Source organism: Phallusia mammillata, chromosome 1 (assembly GCF_965637545.1).
Source record: "Phallusia mammillata chromosome 1, kaPhaMamm4.hap1.1, whole genome shotgun sequence".
Taxonomy (NCBI): domain Eukaryota; kingdom Metazoa; phylum Chordata; class Ascidiacea; order Phlebobranchia; family Ascidiidae; genus Phallusia; species Phallusia mammillata.
In genome coordinates, this window is record NC_137252.1 from 24,731,144 (window position 1) to 24,745,481 (window position 14,338).

At 36.6% G+C, this 14,338-nt stretch overlaps 4 protein-coding genes across 4 annotated transcripts; 2 read left to right on the plus strand and 2 right to left on the minus strand.

Annotated features, from left to right (window-relative positions):
- Positions 1-48: 48 nt before the first annotated feature.
- LOC145209357 (mRNA turnover protein 4 homolog) lies at positions 49-4,512 on the plus strand. The gene is made up of 7 exons (XM_080079635.1): positions 49-195; positions 454-512; positions 1,771-1,874; positions 1,990-2,139; positions 3,045-3,196; positions 3,607-3,683; positions 4,171-4,512. Exons 1-7 carry the CDS (start codon positions 168-170, stop codon positions 4,501-4,503), a joined length of 903 nt encoding a protein of 300 aa, XP_079935761.1. The 5' UTR covers positions 49-167; the 3' UTR covers positions 4,504-4,512.
- Positions 4,012-6,240, minus strand: LOC145209351 (activating signal cointegrator 1 complex subunit 1-like). The gene is made up of 3 exons (XM_080079627.1): positions 6,014-6,240; positions 5,298-5,832; positions 4,012-4,968 (listed from the first exon to the last, which is right to left on the minus strand). The coding sequence occupies exons 1-3, from the start codon at positions 6,175-6,177 to the stop codon at positions 4,648-4,650; spliced, it is 1,020 nt and encodes a 339-aa protein (XP_079935753.1). The 5' UTR covers positions 6,178-6,240; the 3' UTR covers positions 4,012-4,647.
- A 638-nt stretch (positions 6,241-6,878) lies between these two features.
- LOC145209347 (sorting nexin-29-like) lies at positions 6,879-10,828 on the plus strand. The gene has a single exon (XM_080079623.1). The coding sequence runs from the start codon at positions 7,643-7,645 to the stop codon at positions 9,797-9,799; it is 2,157 nt and encodes a 718-aa protein (XP_079935749.1). The 5' UTR covers positions 6,879-7,642; the 3' UTR covers positions 9,800-10,828.
- An 80-nt stretch (positions 10,829-10,908) lies between these two features.
- LOC145209348 (adenosylhomocysteinase-like) lies at positions 10,909-13,740 on the minus strand. The gene is made up of 9 exons (XM_080079624.1): positions 13,534-13,740; positions 13,097-13,287; positions 12,711-12,872; positions 12,403-12,579; positions 12,257-12,335; positions 11,954-12,082; positions 11,594-11,799; positions 11,321-11,527; positions 10,909-11,235 (listed from the first exon to the last, which is right to left on the minus strand). The coding sequence occupies exons 1-9, from the start codon at positions 13,688-13,690 to the stop codon at positions 11,104-11,106; spliced, it is 1,440 nt and encodes a 479-aa protein (XP_079935750.1). The 5' UTR covers positions 13,691-13,740; the 3' UTR covers positions 10,909-11,103.
- Between the last annotated feature and the right edge of the window lie 598 nt (positions 13,741-14,338).

A 14,338-nucleotide genomic window follows, 5' to 3' on the forward strand; every position in this document is an offset into this window, starting at 1 on the left:
AAAACATTTTTAGTATTCATAGAAATCGTAAACAAAACACGTGTTTTTGCAAAAACTGGGGAATTCCCCGCAATTGGCCAAAGGCTCCATTGCTGACAAACGACTTCAATTACTTGTATGTAAGTTTGGTTATTTATTTGTCTTGTAAATTCAATCAGAAACTGACTATGCCGAAGTCGCGACGGGATAAAAGAGGTGTGTATTTAAAATATTTTTTTAGGAATATGGGAATGGCTGAATGCTATAGAATAAGAATATTTTTGATGTTTAGATAATTAATCAGATATAATGAAATGCTACCAAACTATCCATGGTACAGTGTCAGGTGCGTAGCTGTCACCGCACAGGGTACATGTGAATATGAAGCCATTAACAACTTAGTTAATCACATTGTTAATAACTTTTACCAAACTCCTATATGTCATGTTAACCTGCAATCTCTTTGCATTCTAGTTTCATTGACCCAGACAAAGAAGAAAGGCCTTGAATCAAAACAGAGTCTAATTGAGGAGGTGAGAGTGGTGATAATATTGGGGTTGTTGTGGCAGAGATAAATGTTTAGCCCATCCTCACCATATCATTTTCTTTGATTATTATATTACAATGTCATCAAGATGATCCAGTCTGCAGAATGTGGCAGGTGCACGCACGGTTTTTTGTAACAAAATTTCTTGCACGCCAATTTTTTGGGTTTGCACACGCAAATTTGCCCCAAAGGTGTTTAACTGGCCTGTCTTGGCCTCTTTTACTTGCTTTGTGCCTGCTGAAATTGGTCTTGCAAACTTATGGGTTGGGCATGTGGGACAAGTAGGCCCTGCTCGCACAAGATCTCATCGGGAACTGCCATGTTCTGCAGACTGGAAAATGATAAGCTGGACCACCTTTCATCACAAGTAGTAACAGAGACTTTAATGTCACCATGCAATGTGGAGTGTTTAGACTTTTACGTTTTCTGTTTTAAGTTGACAGTGATACATCATATAATTGTCTTATTGCCTTCATCCTAAAGCAGCGGCTCCGAACCTTTCTGGTGCCGTGACCCCATGATAACATTTGCCAAGTTGCGGTGACCCCAAGGTCAAAAATTAGTAGGCTCTAAATTAAAATTTAATGTATTTATTTGATTGGGGTTAGTGGTCCTTGGCCTAAAACAAGTTGGGAACCAAGCCTTAGGCCAGGTGTGTCAAACTCAAACAACCTTGAGGGCCAAAAACAAACTTTGAAGTAAGTCTAGGGGCACACTATTGAAACATTGTGACAATGTAACATGACAACAACAAAAATTTAAAAGAAAAAAGTTCATTACTGCCATTATATACAGTGGCGCGGTGTAAAAGAACCAACTGTGCTTAATTGCTTTCTGCGAAAACAATGGCGTACAATGGCGCAACAATCGCAATTGTTGATTATAAAGGTGGGCTGTTTCGATCATCCTACTGAAACGTTGCATATGCCACTAGCAGAGAATGATTGTGTCATCTAAACTCACTGGTCTGACAGGGTATTTCGGATGACTAAAAAAAAACATATAAAAGTTACTTCACAGGCCGTACAAAAACCCTTGGAGGGCTGCATGTTTGACAGGCCCTGCCTTAGGTGACCCCAAGCAAATCGTCAGGCGACCCCAGTTGGGGTCGCGACCCACAGGTTGGGAACCGCTGTCCTAAAGTATCTTAAAATTTGCTTTGGTCCATGTAATTGTGCTTAGTTTAAGTAAAGTTGATAATATTGAAAGGTACAATAGAGTAACAGCAGTGATTTTGTGCTAAGGTGAGGAATTGTCTGGATCTGTATGAACACGTTTTCATCTTTAGTGTGAGTAATATGAGAAATAGCAAACTTAAAGAAGTAAGAAACACATGGAAACATAGCAGGTTTGTATAATAGCTTTTATTCAATATTCACTTGTACATAAGTTCTGCTTGTGCTATTTGTTTTCATGTTTTCTCTTAAAACAAAGCCACGATTTACTTGAATTGTCCATCTAAGGTTTTTCTATGGAAAAAACAAAGTCATGGCATTGGCATTTGGAAAAACTCCTGAGACTGAAGTCAAGACTGGATTGTACAAATTAGCAGCAAAACTACAGAACGAAGTGGGACTGTTGTTTACAAATAAAACAAAAGATGAAGTCATCCAGTAAGTACTGTAATGTCCTCAATATCTTAGACCAGGGGTTCCCAAACTTTTTTGGTCTGTGGCCCACATGTCTATTGAATAGCGATTCGTGGCCCACCATGTGCTGTAAATTTGGGCAAAAAATAACTCAAAAACAAGCGAAATGGTTTCTAGCAATTTATTTTAATGAGATACATGCTCCTGAAATTTGGCTACAAGATTCGGAATTCTTTGCAAAAATTATGTTTTTTAAAACAAAGCGCATAATATCTACAGTATAACAAAACAGTAGAATCTGTTCAAGTGGCTCTGTGGCCTATTGAAAATGTCTTGGGGGGCCAGTACTGGGCCATGGCCCACAGTTTGGGAACCACTGTTAGACAGTCTGGCTGTAAATGAGATTGTTTTTTGTTACATACTGTTTAGAAATTTAACATGTCATTGTTTTCACAATAATATAGTTGTACCTTAAAACTGTAAGCTGGCCTACTAACATTTTTTTAAACTGCCCCTGATCATTAAATGACAACAATTGCCATTATGAAGATGGCCAAATGGTTTAAGTTATAATCCTGTCTTGATCACTTGTGCTTATTTGAGCAAGAAACTTAGCCACCAGTCCATAACTTAAAATAATAATAAAAATGATTCACTGGTCGTACACTCAGCTTGATCATGAGCGATGCCCATTCGTGTGTCAAAAATTCAAAAACATGTGCTTTCAAGGAGGCTGTCATTTGTAAAACATTGTTACTCGGCTAAATTGTTATTTTCAGAATCTGAAACATTTTGTACACAAAGCTATTCCCATTTAAACAGAAGTTGTTGATGATTAAGCAGAGTACATTGTCCACAAAAATTAATGCCATAGCTTATGCTCTTTTTGATTATCGTGTTTATGTAATTATATGTAATGTATGTTACAGGTGGTTTAAGGAGTACAGTGAACATGACCATGCACGTGCTGGAAACATAGCAACTAGCACTGTGGAATTGGCTGAAGGGCCACTCACACAGTTTTCACATGCCATTGAACCACATTTAAGAAAGTTGGGTTTACCTGTAGCTCTGAAGAAAGGTAATTAAATACAGTTGTTTTAATGTTAGCTTTAGATAACTTCAATGAGACTGTAAGGTTTAGACCAGGGGTGTGCAACATTTTTCCTCGGTGGGCCGTATAACCAATTTCGGACCTCAAGCGAGGGCCACATAACTTTTATGTGCACAATAAATTCGAATTTCTTCCAACAGCATCAAAACAAAACCATTTGTAATTTGTTGATCGTAATATGTTCTTGTGTGCTTAAAACAAACCTTTGAGGTTACTGCTTCAAAGGTTTTTTTTAATTTATTTGACACAAACTTATTTCACCTCATTGTTATCAATTGTCAATCAAATTTATATTTTTATGTTGCGAGAAACCTTAGTTTTGCCCTTCATCCAATTAACAAACAATAATTCAAGTTCATTTAAAAAAAATCATTCAGGGATTGTGACAATGCTGGAAGAACACACAGTGTGCAAAGATGGAGATGTTTTAACACCAGAACAATGCAAAATACTGGTAAGTGTTTATGAGAGCTTCCAGGTGTAACAAATTATCAGTTAAACCGGTTATAACTGTGTACACCAGTGGTTCTCAAACTTTTTTCTTGTCGGGGCCAAATGGTACTTTTTTAAGTGTGTACGGAGCCGCAAAAAAAACGAAACCTTGATAAAATCACTAAAGATTATGACTTTAAAAGCTAAAATAGCAACTTTCTGGTGGTTTTCTGAGGTCTGGTGCGAGCCGCAAAATAAGCAGTTGGGAGCCGCATGCGGCCCCGAAAACCGAGTTTGAGAACCACTGGTGTACACTAAACTGAAGCTTTCAGTATATACACTTAAACCAGTTTGTTTTTCATCATGGAATTTAATACATAAAAATCGATTTTGCCCATGAATGGCACCCTCAGTTCTGAACAAGAAATAATCCACAACTGAAATCACATGTAAAGTGCACATTGGTTCAGGACAGTTTTTATATTCGGTTCCAACTGTTTTTTTTTTAGAAATTGCTGAATATAGTGATGGCCCAATTTACCATTAACATGCAATACATGTGGGACAAAGGCACAGGGGAGTTTGAAGCATTTGAAGTTTCCCCACCTGAACAAATTTTTAACAAAGTTAGAGTGACGTCAGATGACCAAGAATATGATTTTGTGGATCAAAATATGAATGTAGTGGAGTCGGAGACCAAAGCCGAAACAAAGGACGATTTGGGGTCGGAAACAGAAACTATGGTAACTGGAAAGGAAAATGTACCAGATGCTGAAAATTTGTTTGCGAGTGATATGGTGAAAACACCAAGGCGGTCAAGTCGGATTAAAAATAAAAAATAATGCACTTGTTTTTCTGTGTGATGTTATTATTTGTTCACATACCTTTTTCAGTTAAAACATATGTCACAAAAGCAAAGTAGCTTATCATATAATTGTATTAAACACTACATCTTAATTTTGACACTTTAAGACTTGGAACAAAAGTTAAAGTTGCGCAACATCAACGGAATTGTAATACCCATCGGCATTTGTTGTAAACCGGGCGGATAAACAAATTTTATCCAATGGCACTGTACCAAAATCAAATGTTTCAAATTTATCCAGGACTTCCTGAGCATCAAATGTTTCTCTTTTTCCTTTCTCATTCCTGTCTGATGAGTTTGCCTTTCTAAAGGTTGTGTTCAGCAGTGTTCCATGCAATTTCACATGATCATACTGATTTTCAGACAATCCACCCTTGACCAGTTCAGTAGCTATAGCATCAGCAAAATTTTGTAACTTGTTGGTGCCATTCTCATCAACAACCTATCATAAAAACACCAATTTCCGAAAAACTCCTGATACATAGATACACTAATGTTGTAGAAGCAAATTTTGCAAACAATCTACTACTTGGTCACATTTAAACAGAACAGGATTAATGGTTTTGGTTGAGTGCTGAAATTGTATGATTTACAACATAATTACAAATATAGATGTACTGGTTAATCAAACTGGTTTATCAGGATTCTGTGTTGGCTAAAAAATCCTGGTTAACCGATTTCGGCTGTGATTTACTTGTCAAAAATTAACAAGCACAAAAACCTTATTTTAACCAGGTGAGTTCTTTAATTATAGTGAACAACAACCTTTACCTTTGCATAAAGCACATCAACAGCTCCTGGGTCATCATTCATGTATTCCAGTCCTTTGACCTTAATCTGAAGCTGAGTTTCCCCGAGGATTTCGGATGACAATCTTGTAATGCACTTTTTAAATGCTGCTATTGCTCTTTCTACTTCTGAGTCATCCAGTAAAACTAATGTACAAATTGTTAAATGCAATTTTTGTGGATTCTGAAAAAGTCTTGGATCAAGACTGCAAGTATCTATTGCTAACTTGCGAAAAGTTTCAAAGCTTGTCCTGACAAGTTCACTTGTAAGTGGAATTGAAATAAAATGAGTAAAGGGTTCTCTCCACCTTTTCTCTGCTACCAAGATTTCAATTCGATTTTGTGCTGAAGATACTGATGATGATTTGTCACCAGTAATTATGATGCTTCCATTACACCCCTTGCCAGGAATAGTGATCTTGGTATGAGTTTCCTGCTCCAGCTTATGCTTCATTGCTCCCTTTCTCCCAATAACATGCTTAAAAAGAGCCGATGGGACATTGACTGCAGCTTCATACCTGGAACAAAAATGTGCACTATATGTATTGTAAAACCACATTGCTTGGACAATTTATTCTAGTAGTATTAGGTCAATAAATTCCGGAAAAATTTATTGTTTCTGAAAGCACCAGATGTTATATTATCTAAAACCATTCATTTTGTTGTTAATACAAAGCAAATTAATCAAAATTTGTAAACCTTCCACTTTGATTCTTTGTGACTGTTGATTCACAATTAGGCTCATCGTCCCAACAAACTTCAGGTTCTTCATAACTTTGTGGTGTCGCAAAGTTGTTGTCAGTTGCATATTTACAATAAACTCGACCGCTAATCGAGATTAGTTGTGGGTTTAATATGTCCATAACTTTGCTACAATATGCCTACAAAACCATGCACTGTAGTTTAGTAACTGTTAAATTGCCAAAACTTCTAAGTTCCAAGCACATAAGGTGGCTTTAACGCCGTCTGGCCAAGAGGTAAAGTTAAACTCTTGCTGTCAGGCAAACACTCAAAAAATCCAAACAATCTTGACTGCTGCACTTGCAGGAAAGTTATGAAATAAAGGCATATAGCATTGTAACTTGTGACGTCACAAACAATTCTGATGTTTGGTTTGGGTCCACACAAACTTAGGTCGAGTCGGTGCATTACGTAAATCGCATGGATTGAAGCATTTACGTACATTACGTGGATAACCCGGCGACAAGACAAATCACAACAAAACCCACTTGGCAGTTGGTAATGCCAAGTTGCCAACTTAACGACGGCAGAGTGTTGTAATTGTAAAACTTTACATGAAGGAGGCAGAAAAAAACTGGACATGGAAAATGCAATATGGAAAAATGATTAGAAAATTTTTATAATCCACAAAGCCACACACACGGTTTTTGTTCAGTTAACACTTTCTGAGAAAAACGCAGGAAAACAAATTTGTTTCTATGTGTGTGTGCAATCTTTCCGCCAGAGGTCCGAAAACAGATTGACTTCCAGCAAGTTTTTCTTTAATCGGTTCAACCATCAACAAAGCAATAACAAAGGCTGCGGGAATGCGGGATTTACTATTTAAACTAGTATAATAAGCGTGAATAACTATTACTGCGCGAGGTTAATAACTTTATGCATATTTGCCTAATGTTTATGACAAGTTTTCGTAGCATCTGCAAAAAACAACAATAAAAAATAATTGTTTATCAGTTTTACTATTTTTGCTTTACTTTTGTGCACATGATAATTGTTTGCTTTTTCTACATTCAAATTATTACAAGCATTTTTTCTAGACTTTAACAATCAAAAAGAAAAATTATTTTCCACACTCCTGCGAGTCCTGCCTGCATATGAATGATATAATCACTTTTTTTGTTATGATACAATCATTTAAACAGTGCAATTATTGCAAATATACATTCATTAATATTGACGCTAACAATATGGCAAAAACTCTCATTTGATGTTTACATTTAGTGTTTGTGTGTTTTAATTTATGTTCCACAAATGTTACTTCCTATTAGTGCCACTACTAGCTTGTGTAAGAAAACACAATTTTTTTAGAAAAATCATGATACAAAATGCTTTGATATTTAGACTTAGCAAAAGAAAACAATTGTAGCAAATGGTATATGTAGAAACCACTAAATAAACTATGTTCTATTACATTATGATGGAAGGATACCTATTAATTTGCACATGACAATTGGCACCCAAATTAACTGCACATTAACCAACATGTTAATAGCATTGTTGCTTTATGTTAGGGATTTTCTTTTTTAGCTCTATGTTTAGAACTTGCATGTAGTAAATCACTATAGTGATATGGTTTTTTGTTGAATAATGGACCCATTTAAACAAGAAAGACAATCTCTTCATGCAAGACTATTGGATGCTGTTCGCGAATGTCAAACCCATTTGACTAATAATCAGCAACAGCTAGCATCCGAGCAAAGTAGCTGGGTCTCCTGCTTGTGCAGCCAAATTGAAACTGTCCTTCAACACAGACTCAAAAAAGCATCAGGACAAATAATAGGCGGCTTCCAGTTGACAAACCCAGCAGCAGTATGTTTTTGGCCAGTTATAAAATTCCATCTCACAAGCCATGAGATTAAGCGTTTTGAAGACATGGTGAACATAACAAATGATTTTGGACGGGGAAGAGCATGGATTAGATGCTCCTTAAATGAAGGGTCCCTAGAGCGCTACTTCCACATGATAATTGGGAATGTTGATCTGCTAAAAAGCTACTATGAAGAAGAAGCATTTTTGTTAGATCAAGAATTTGCCAGCACTTTGCCACATATGGCTGCTGGTTTGTCTGCCATCTATTTTAATCTGAAGTTTAACGACCCTGCACTGAATGGTTCACTGTCATCTGCTACTGCTATCACTCCAAATAACCTACTTCAGAGCATGTTGCCTTCTACTTTTCCGATAAAACCAAGTTTTGGCCAAGCTGAGGAGGTAACTACATACAGAGAGGCATCATTGCCAGCCAAAGTAAAAAAACGATCAGGTAAAAAAAAGCGATCCACAATTATAAGTTTTGGCGATGATGACTCATCATTTTCAGCTGGTACATTTTCCTCTCATAAACAAAAGAGCAATGGTGATTCTTCATATTTACGAAAAGATGCATCTGAAACTACAAGCTATACCACTGAACAGGACTCGTTGGTTGAAGAAACTGAATCTGACCTAAGCCGGTCATTGTGTGACCTCGAAATTAATGATGACCCAACAATTGCCGTTACAGCCAGTATTGGTATAGGTACATTACAATTTAAAGATGTACCGCATGATATTGTGATGGATGACTGGTCAAGGACTAGCTCTGTTTCTGGCTTAATGTCACCTGAAGAAACCAAGCCTGCTGAGTCGTTTGTGGTAAAAAATAGATGTGAGAGTATTCCTGAAACAAGTATTCCACAAGCTGGGTCATCATCGAAAGTAAGTGTTGGAAGTACTGATTTACCAATCAGCAACTCTTTGCATGGAAATCAGAGGGAAGTACAACAGACTAATCAAAGAGAAGTACAGTACACTGCAAAAAAGGAAAACAAATTATCCAGTGAGGATCTACAAAAGGCTTTAAATGCTGTCGTTCATCGCAAAGAAGAAATTGAGGAATCAAACAAATCCCTAAGAGCACTACTGGATTCTGAAATGCTTCTTTCAGCTGAGCTTCGAATGAAAGTGAGTAACTTAGAAGCGAAGCTGAAACAGAAAGACTTGGAGCATGAGGCATATAGAGTTGAATCTGAACGTAACACAGTAATCCTTCGTAAACAATTGAAAAGTTACATAGATGGAATGAAGGCAATTGGAAAGCATGATGCCATTGCTGCTAATGATGTAACTTTGCATCCAACAGAGGACAATGAAATTGATTCACAAAGCTATGAGCAAAAGTTAACTGAGGTTGCAGAAATGCATGGTGAGCTTTTGGAGTTTAATGAAAGACTACAAATGCGACTTCAGTGTGCTATCACGCTCCTTAAATCAAACAAAGAAGAACTTACATCCCTACGTGGTCCCATGGCACGTGATGATCTGGTTGCTAAGATAGAAAGTGATGACATTTCTGAGCCAATTTCCAATCTTCCAGCCTCTCATGCTTTGATTAATATCTGGATACCTTCTGCAATCCGGCAAGGAAAACCGTCACAATCTTATTATGCTTACCAGGTATATATACGCATTGGCACTGAAGAATGGAATGTATACCGGCGCTACTCTCAGTTTCGTGAACTGCATAAACACATGCAGAAGAGGTTTCATATGGTTGAAACCTTTCATTTCCCACCAAAGAAAGTTGTTGGAAACACAGATACAAAGTTTGTTGAGGATCGACGAAAGAAACTTCAGTCGTACTTACGCTTGCTGCTCAATAACATAATCCAAAACCATGAAAGAATTGTAGCAAAACCAGAAAAAGCAACCCTTACTGCACTACTGCCTTTTTTCAGTGAAACTGTTGAAGCAACGGCACCATAAGCTTTATGACTTACATTTTGTGATTTCTATGAACTATTATATAGTTTGAGATCTTCATATGTGTCAAACCAATGGAAAAGTGTAATTGCAGTGTTTACCGGGCCTAACATTGTCTATTTGAATTTTAAGTATAATCCCAAGCAAAGTTTCTTCGGTTTGCATTGTTTTCCAAATGTTGCAAGATACATTACCTATAAAAGAGGTTGTGTATAATGTTTTTGGTGTGAAGCAAACTACAACCAAAACCCCCAAAATATTTTCTTACCTAATTAGTGTAACCTGATTTACATTTGAAATGCTTTTATTTTTTTCAGCTTAAAAAAGTTTCATGTTTGTCAGCTATGTGCAATATTTTTCTTATCTAAACCATGATAAGCCTCTATATCAGTGTTACACGTAGTATTTTCCAAAGTGGAGTCCTTGATTTTGAAAACAATACATCGACCCATGCTCCTCACAAAACACTAGCCATGAAAAATATTAACGACCAACAGTCTGCTTGATTGCAGGTAAAAACAAGTTTGCTGCACACTTGCATTGGTCTAACCTGCCTTAGTTTGTGCATTTTATTGGGATTTTTTTATTTTGCAAGTTTAAATGTGCCAACCATTTCTAGCATTTTTTTTGTAAATTTAAATACAAATATGGCTCTAAAAAGTTTTACTTTATAATCTACTTGAACATTCCCACATTCTTAGGTCAGCAAAAACATGTGTTGTAAAAAAGTCAGTGCTCCGACATGAGCAGCCAGTTTATTTCCATCAATACACCATTTTATTCTGTGTTGTGTAACTTTTTGTGCTTTATCAAGTTTATTACCATGCAATGACATCAAATTGCAGTTTAATTTCAAAATAGTGTTATTTAGCGCCTAAGAAAAAAAAGTAGCAAAGATCTATGGTACCATTTAAATCTCATTTTGTAGTGGTTGCTATCACTTTTTACAATGATTTGCTGAATATTTGTTTCCATGTTTGTCTGGGCATTTGAATCAATTTCGGATCAAGGTAATAAATTATATGTATTGTTTTTAGTTGTACTCCTGAGTGCAAAAGTTTCTCAATGCTACTAAGTTGGTCTACGTTCATTTGTCAGTCATATAATAAAGATTTATATCTTGCAAATTGGAACAAATTGTATTCATTTGAAAAAGTACACATTATCGAAAAATAGCCATGTACACCAATGCAACATCACAACTGTACACTGTTTACCAAGAAAAATGATTGTTATGGTTACTGCAGAAATTATCAGTATTTGCACTTGATTTTTCTCAAACTATCACCATTGTTCCCATAAATAGCTCAATATCTGTAATACTCTGGCTTGAATGGTCCTTTCTGTGGGATTCCAAGGTATTTAGATTGAAAGGGTGAAAGAGTTGTAAGTTCAACTCCAAGCTTGTCAAGATGTAAGCGAGCAACTTGTTCATCAAGCTGTTAAACAAAAATGGTAAAATTGTTAAAAATAAACAAATACACAAGCTCTTGTTACTTTTTAGAAGCAGCAATCTTAACTTACTGTTTTTGGCAGCATGTACACTTCACCCCGCTTGTAAACTTTAAAGTCTTTGTTGTTGGTCCACAGTTCGATTTGAGCGATGGTTTGATTTGTGAAAGAATTGCTCATGACAAAACTTGGGTGTCCAGTTCCGCAACCAAGATTCACTAAACGTCCCTCAGCCAACAAAATAATGTGGTTTCCACTGGCCAACTTAAACCTGTCAACCTACAAATATCATGCAAATTTTAAAACCTGTTCAAGGATTTCAGTTTTTATAACCCTAAATCTCACTTGTGGTTTAACTTCCACTTTTTCCACAGCATTGGCATTGAGCCAAGCAACATCAATCTCACAATCGAAATGTCCGATGTTGCAAACAATTGTGTCATTCTGAAGTGATTGAAAAACTTCTGGGGTGATAATTGAAGTGCAGCCGGTTGCTGTGACAATGATGTTGGCCTTGGGCGCAGCTTTTTCAACAGTAGTAACTTCGTAACCTGCCACACAAAAAGGTTTAGTTTGCAGCAACATTTTTTGCAAAATCTGTGAAATAATTGCTTTGTCCAATGACTCAACCTTGACAATATATGAAATCATCACTACAACAATAACTCAAGTAATTTGATGTAGCAATTTGCCAATGTGCCATACCTTCCATGGCTGCTTGAAGTGCATTAATTGGGTCAACTTCAGAAATAAGAACTCTGCAACCAAATGCCCGGAGTGATTGAGCAGATCCCTTTCCAACATCTCCATATCCAGCAACCAATGCTACTTTGCCTGTAAAAATGCAGTCCAGTTTCGACAAGTAGCAGCTTAATCCCCCTTTCTCCATAAAAAAACGAAACTAACAACAATTACATTATATTATATTTTTTATCCTCGAAAAAGCCACCATGCTTATGTTACCTTGGTTGAACTTAAACATTTAAGTGTCAGAAAGAACAAACTTACCAGCTAACATAACATCTGTTGCACGCTTGATTCCATCGACAAGTGATTCCCTGCACCCATACAAGTTGTCAAATTTGCTCTAAAAATGTATGGTCAAGTTATTTCGCTCTTAATCATACACCGGATTGTTTTCAAACAACATTTACCTTTGTGACGGAGTCATTGACATTGATTGCTGCGGACTTCAGAGTACCATTTTCCATCATCTTGTAAAGATTGTGGACACCGGTTGTAGTTTCTTCTGTGATTCCATAAATTCCATCCATAAGGTGTGGGAACTTTTCATGGACAAGATTTGTAAGGTCGCCACCATCATCCAAAATCTTGAGATAAAACATTGCTTTTAATTTTGCAGAATATTTCTTTCATAGAAAGCATAACAATATTTTTGTTGCCACTACTTTTGAATGTTATGTACTGCTCCCCACAAACTGATATTGAAGAAAATATTTACCATGTTCAAAGGTTCATCTCCAAACATAATAGTTTGCTCAACACACCACATATATTCCTCATCAGTTTCACCCTTCCATGCATACACTGGTGTTCCTGTGACTGCAATGGCTGCAGCTGCGTGGTCTTGGGTTGAAAATATGTTACATGATGACCATTGCACCTAATTGTAAACAATCTGCTTAGTATGTTGTGAAAATATTGCATTCTGTCAAAATGCAAGGTATGACACAAGTGGTGATGAACACAAAGATCTACGTGATCAAGTTCAAGTATCTCCTAAAAAGGCCTGCACTATACCAGTGCTGGGGGTAAAAAGAAGAATAAAACTGACAAAACAGGTTACAAAAAATGTATGGTTGAGCACGAATTTTCTTAGTTTCTTACCTTTGCTCCAAGTGCCTGTAGGGTTTCAATCAGCACTGCGGTTTGGATTGTCATGTGAAGGCACCCAGCAATTCTTGCTCCTTGTAGGGGCTTTGATTCTCCATACTGCCTTCGCAGCGACATCAAACCTGGCATCTCATTCTCAGCTATTTCAATCTCTTTGCGACCAAACTCGGCAAGATTGATGTCAGCTGTAAGTAAGCAGAAACTCTTATAAACTGTGTTATATTGTACATTTAGTTCTTTGACTTTTCTGCAACTGTCTTACAATCTACAATAGCAGTGTGAGCGTAGACAGGTTGCGTTAACAATTCGACCAACTGGCTAGGCCTAGGCGAAACAACTAGCAATACAATTTCTAGTTTTGTACAGATCTTTTCCAGAAGATTCTGAATACTTTTAATGAATCTGCTCATAACTGGTCACAGCTTACTTACCAACTTTGTATTGAGCTTTTGCTGGGGCCATTTTGAACGTAGGTAAGAAACAATTGAATTGAATAAAGTAAGAGCTCGAATCAACACGTATCACACGGATGTGGGTAGAAACTGAGTGAGGCCGAACACATGGAAACGCGTGTTTATAAGCACACATGAACGCAGTCAATCGTAACGGAACTTGGTGTTTTTTCACATGGGATATTGTAAAATGTAATAGAAATATTTTCTTTGTATCTTTTATTATAGTGTTTTAAGTTAATGATTCTGTATATTTTAAGCTATTTTTATTTATATTTTATTTGTTTGGAAAACAACTGTTTTTTTAGTGCGACAATTTTGACGTCATATTACAAAGCAATTTTTACAATCACATGATTTGGTTGTTTAGTCAGCTGACCATGAAGATCCATAAAAAAATCAGAAAGGGGTTTCTTTCATTTACGTTACGTTAGTTGTAGATGTTAATTTAGTATGTATTTTCATTGAATATTTTGTGATGACATGGCGGAGTGAAGTCAGTTTTACTGTTTGCTTTTCGTAATTGCGTAATCTTTCTGGCGCCAGAGACTTTTTTCGCTTGGGAAAATTTTCCTTCCCAGCAGCTTGTTTAAACACTTTTTGCGAAACCTAGTACCAAAGGTTAAAGCGATTTAATCTATGCCCTACATTATGGGGAAAATAATTTCGGAAAAAAATTGTTTGAAATCGGATATGCAAAAAACTGCTATTTTTACCACTGTATTTTGAACATTCCAAGCAACCAAAAGTGCAAACAGAACATCCCTTTCTGCATGATAGTATA

Coding starts and splice junctions, on each gene's coding strand:
- LOC145209357 (XM_080079635.1), top strand. CDS start 168: ATGCCGAAGTCGCGACGGGATAAAAGAG. Junction 2,140..3,044: donor ACAAAAGATGAAGTCATCCA/GTAAGTACTGTA, acceptor TGTATGTTACAG/GTGGTTTAAGGAGTACAGTG. Junction 3,684..4,170: donor CAGAACAATGCAAAATACTG/GTAAGTGTTTAT, acceptor TTTTTTTTTTAG/AAATTGCTGAATATAGTGAT.
- LOC145209351 (XM_080079627.1), bottom strand. CDS start 6,177: ATGGACATATTAAACCCACAACTAATCTCGATTAGCGGTCGAGTTTAT. Junction 5,833..6,013: donor ACAAAGAATCAAAGTGGAAG/GTTTACAAATTT, acceptor TTTTTGTTCCAG/GTATGAAGCTGCAGTCAATG. Junction 4,969..5,297: donor TTGATGTGCTTTATGCAAAG/GTAAAGGTTGTT, acceptor TTTTTATGATAG/GTTGTTGATGAGAATGGCAC.
- LOC145209347 (XM_080079623.1), top strand. CDS start 7,643: ATGGACCCATTTAAACAAGAAAGACAATCTCTTCATGCAAGACTATTG.
- LOC145209348 (XM_080079624.1), bottom strand. CDS start 13,690: ATGTGTGCTTATAAACACGCGTTTCCATGTGTTCGGCCTCACTCAGTT. Junction 12,580..12,710: donor GAGATGAACCTTTGAACATG/GTAAATATTTTC, acceptor TTTTATCTCAAG/ATTTTGGATGATGGTGGCGA. Junction 12,336..12,402: donor TCAATGACTCCGTCACAAAG/GTAAATGTTGTT, acceptor ATACATTTTTAG/AGCAAATTTGACAACTTGTA.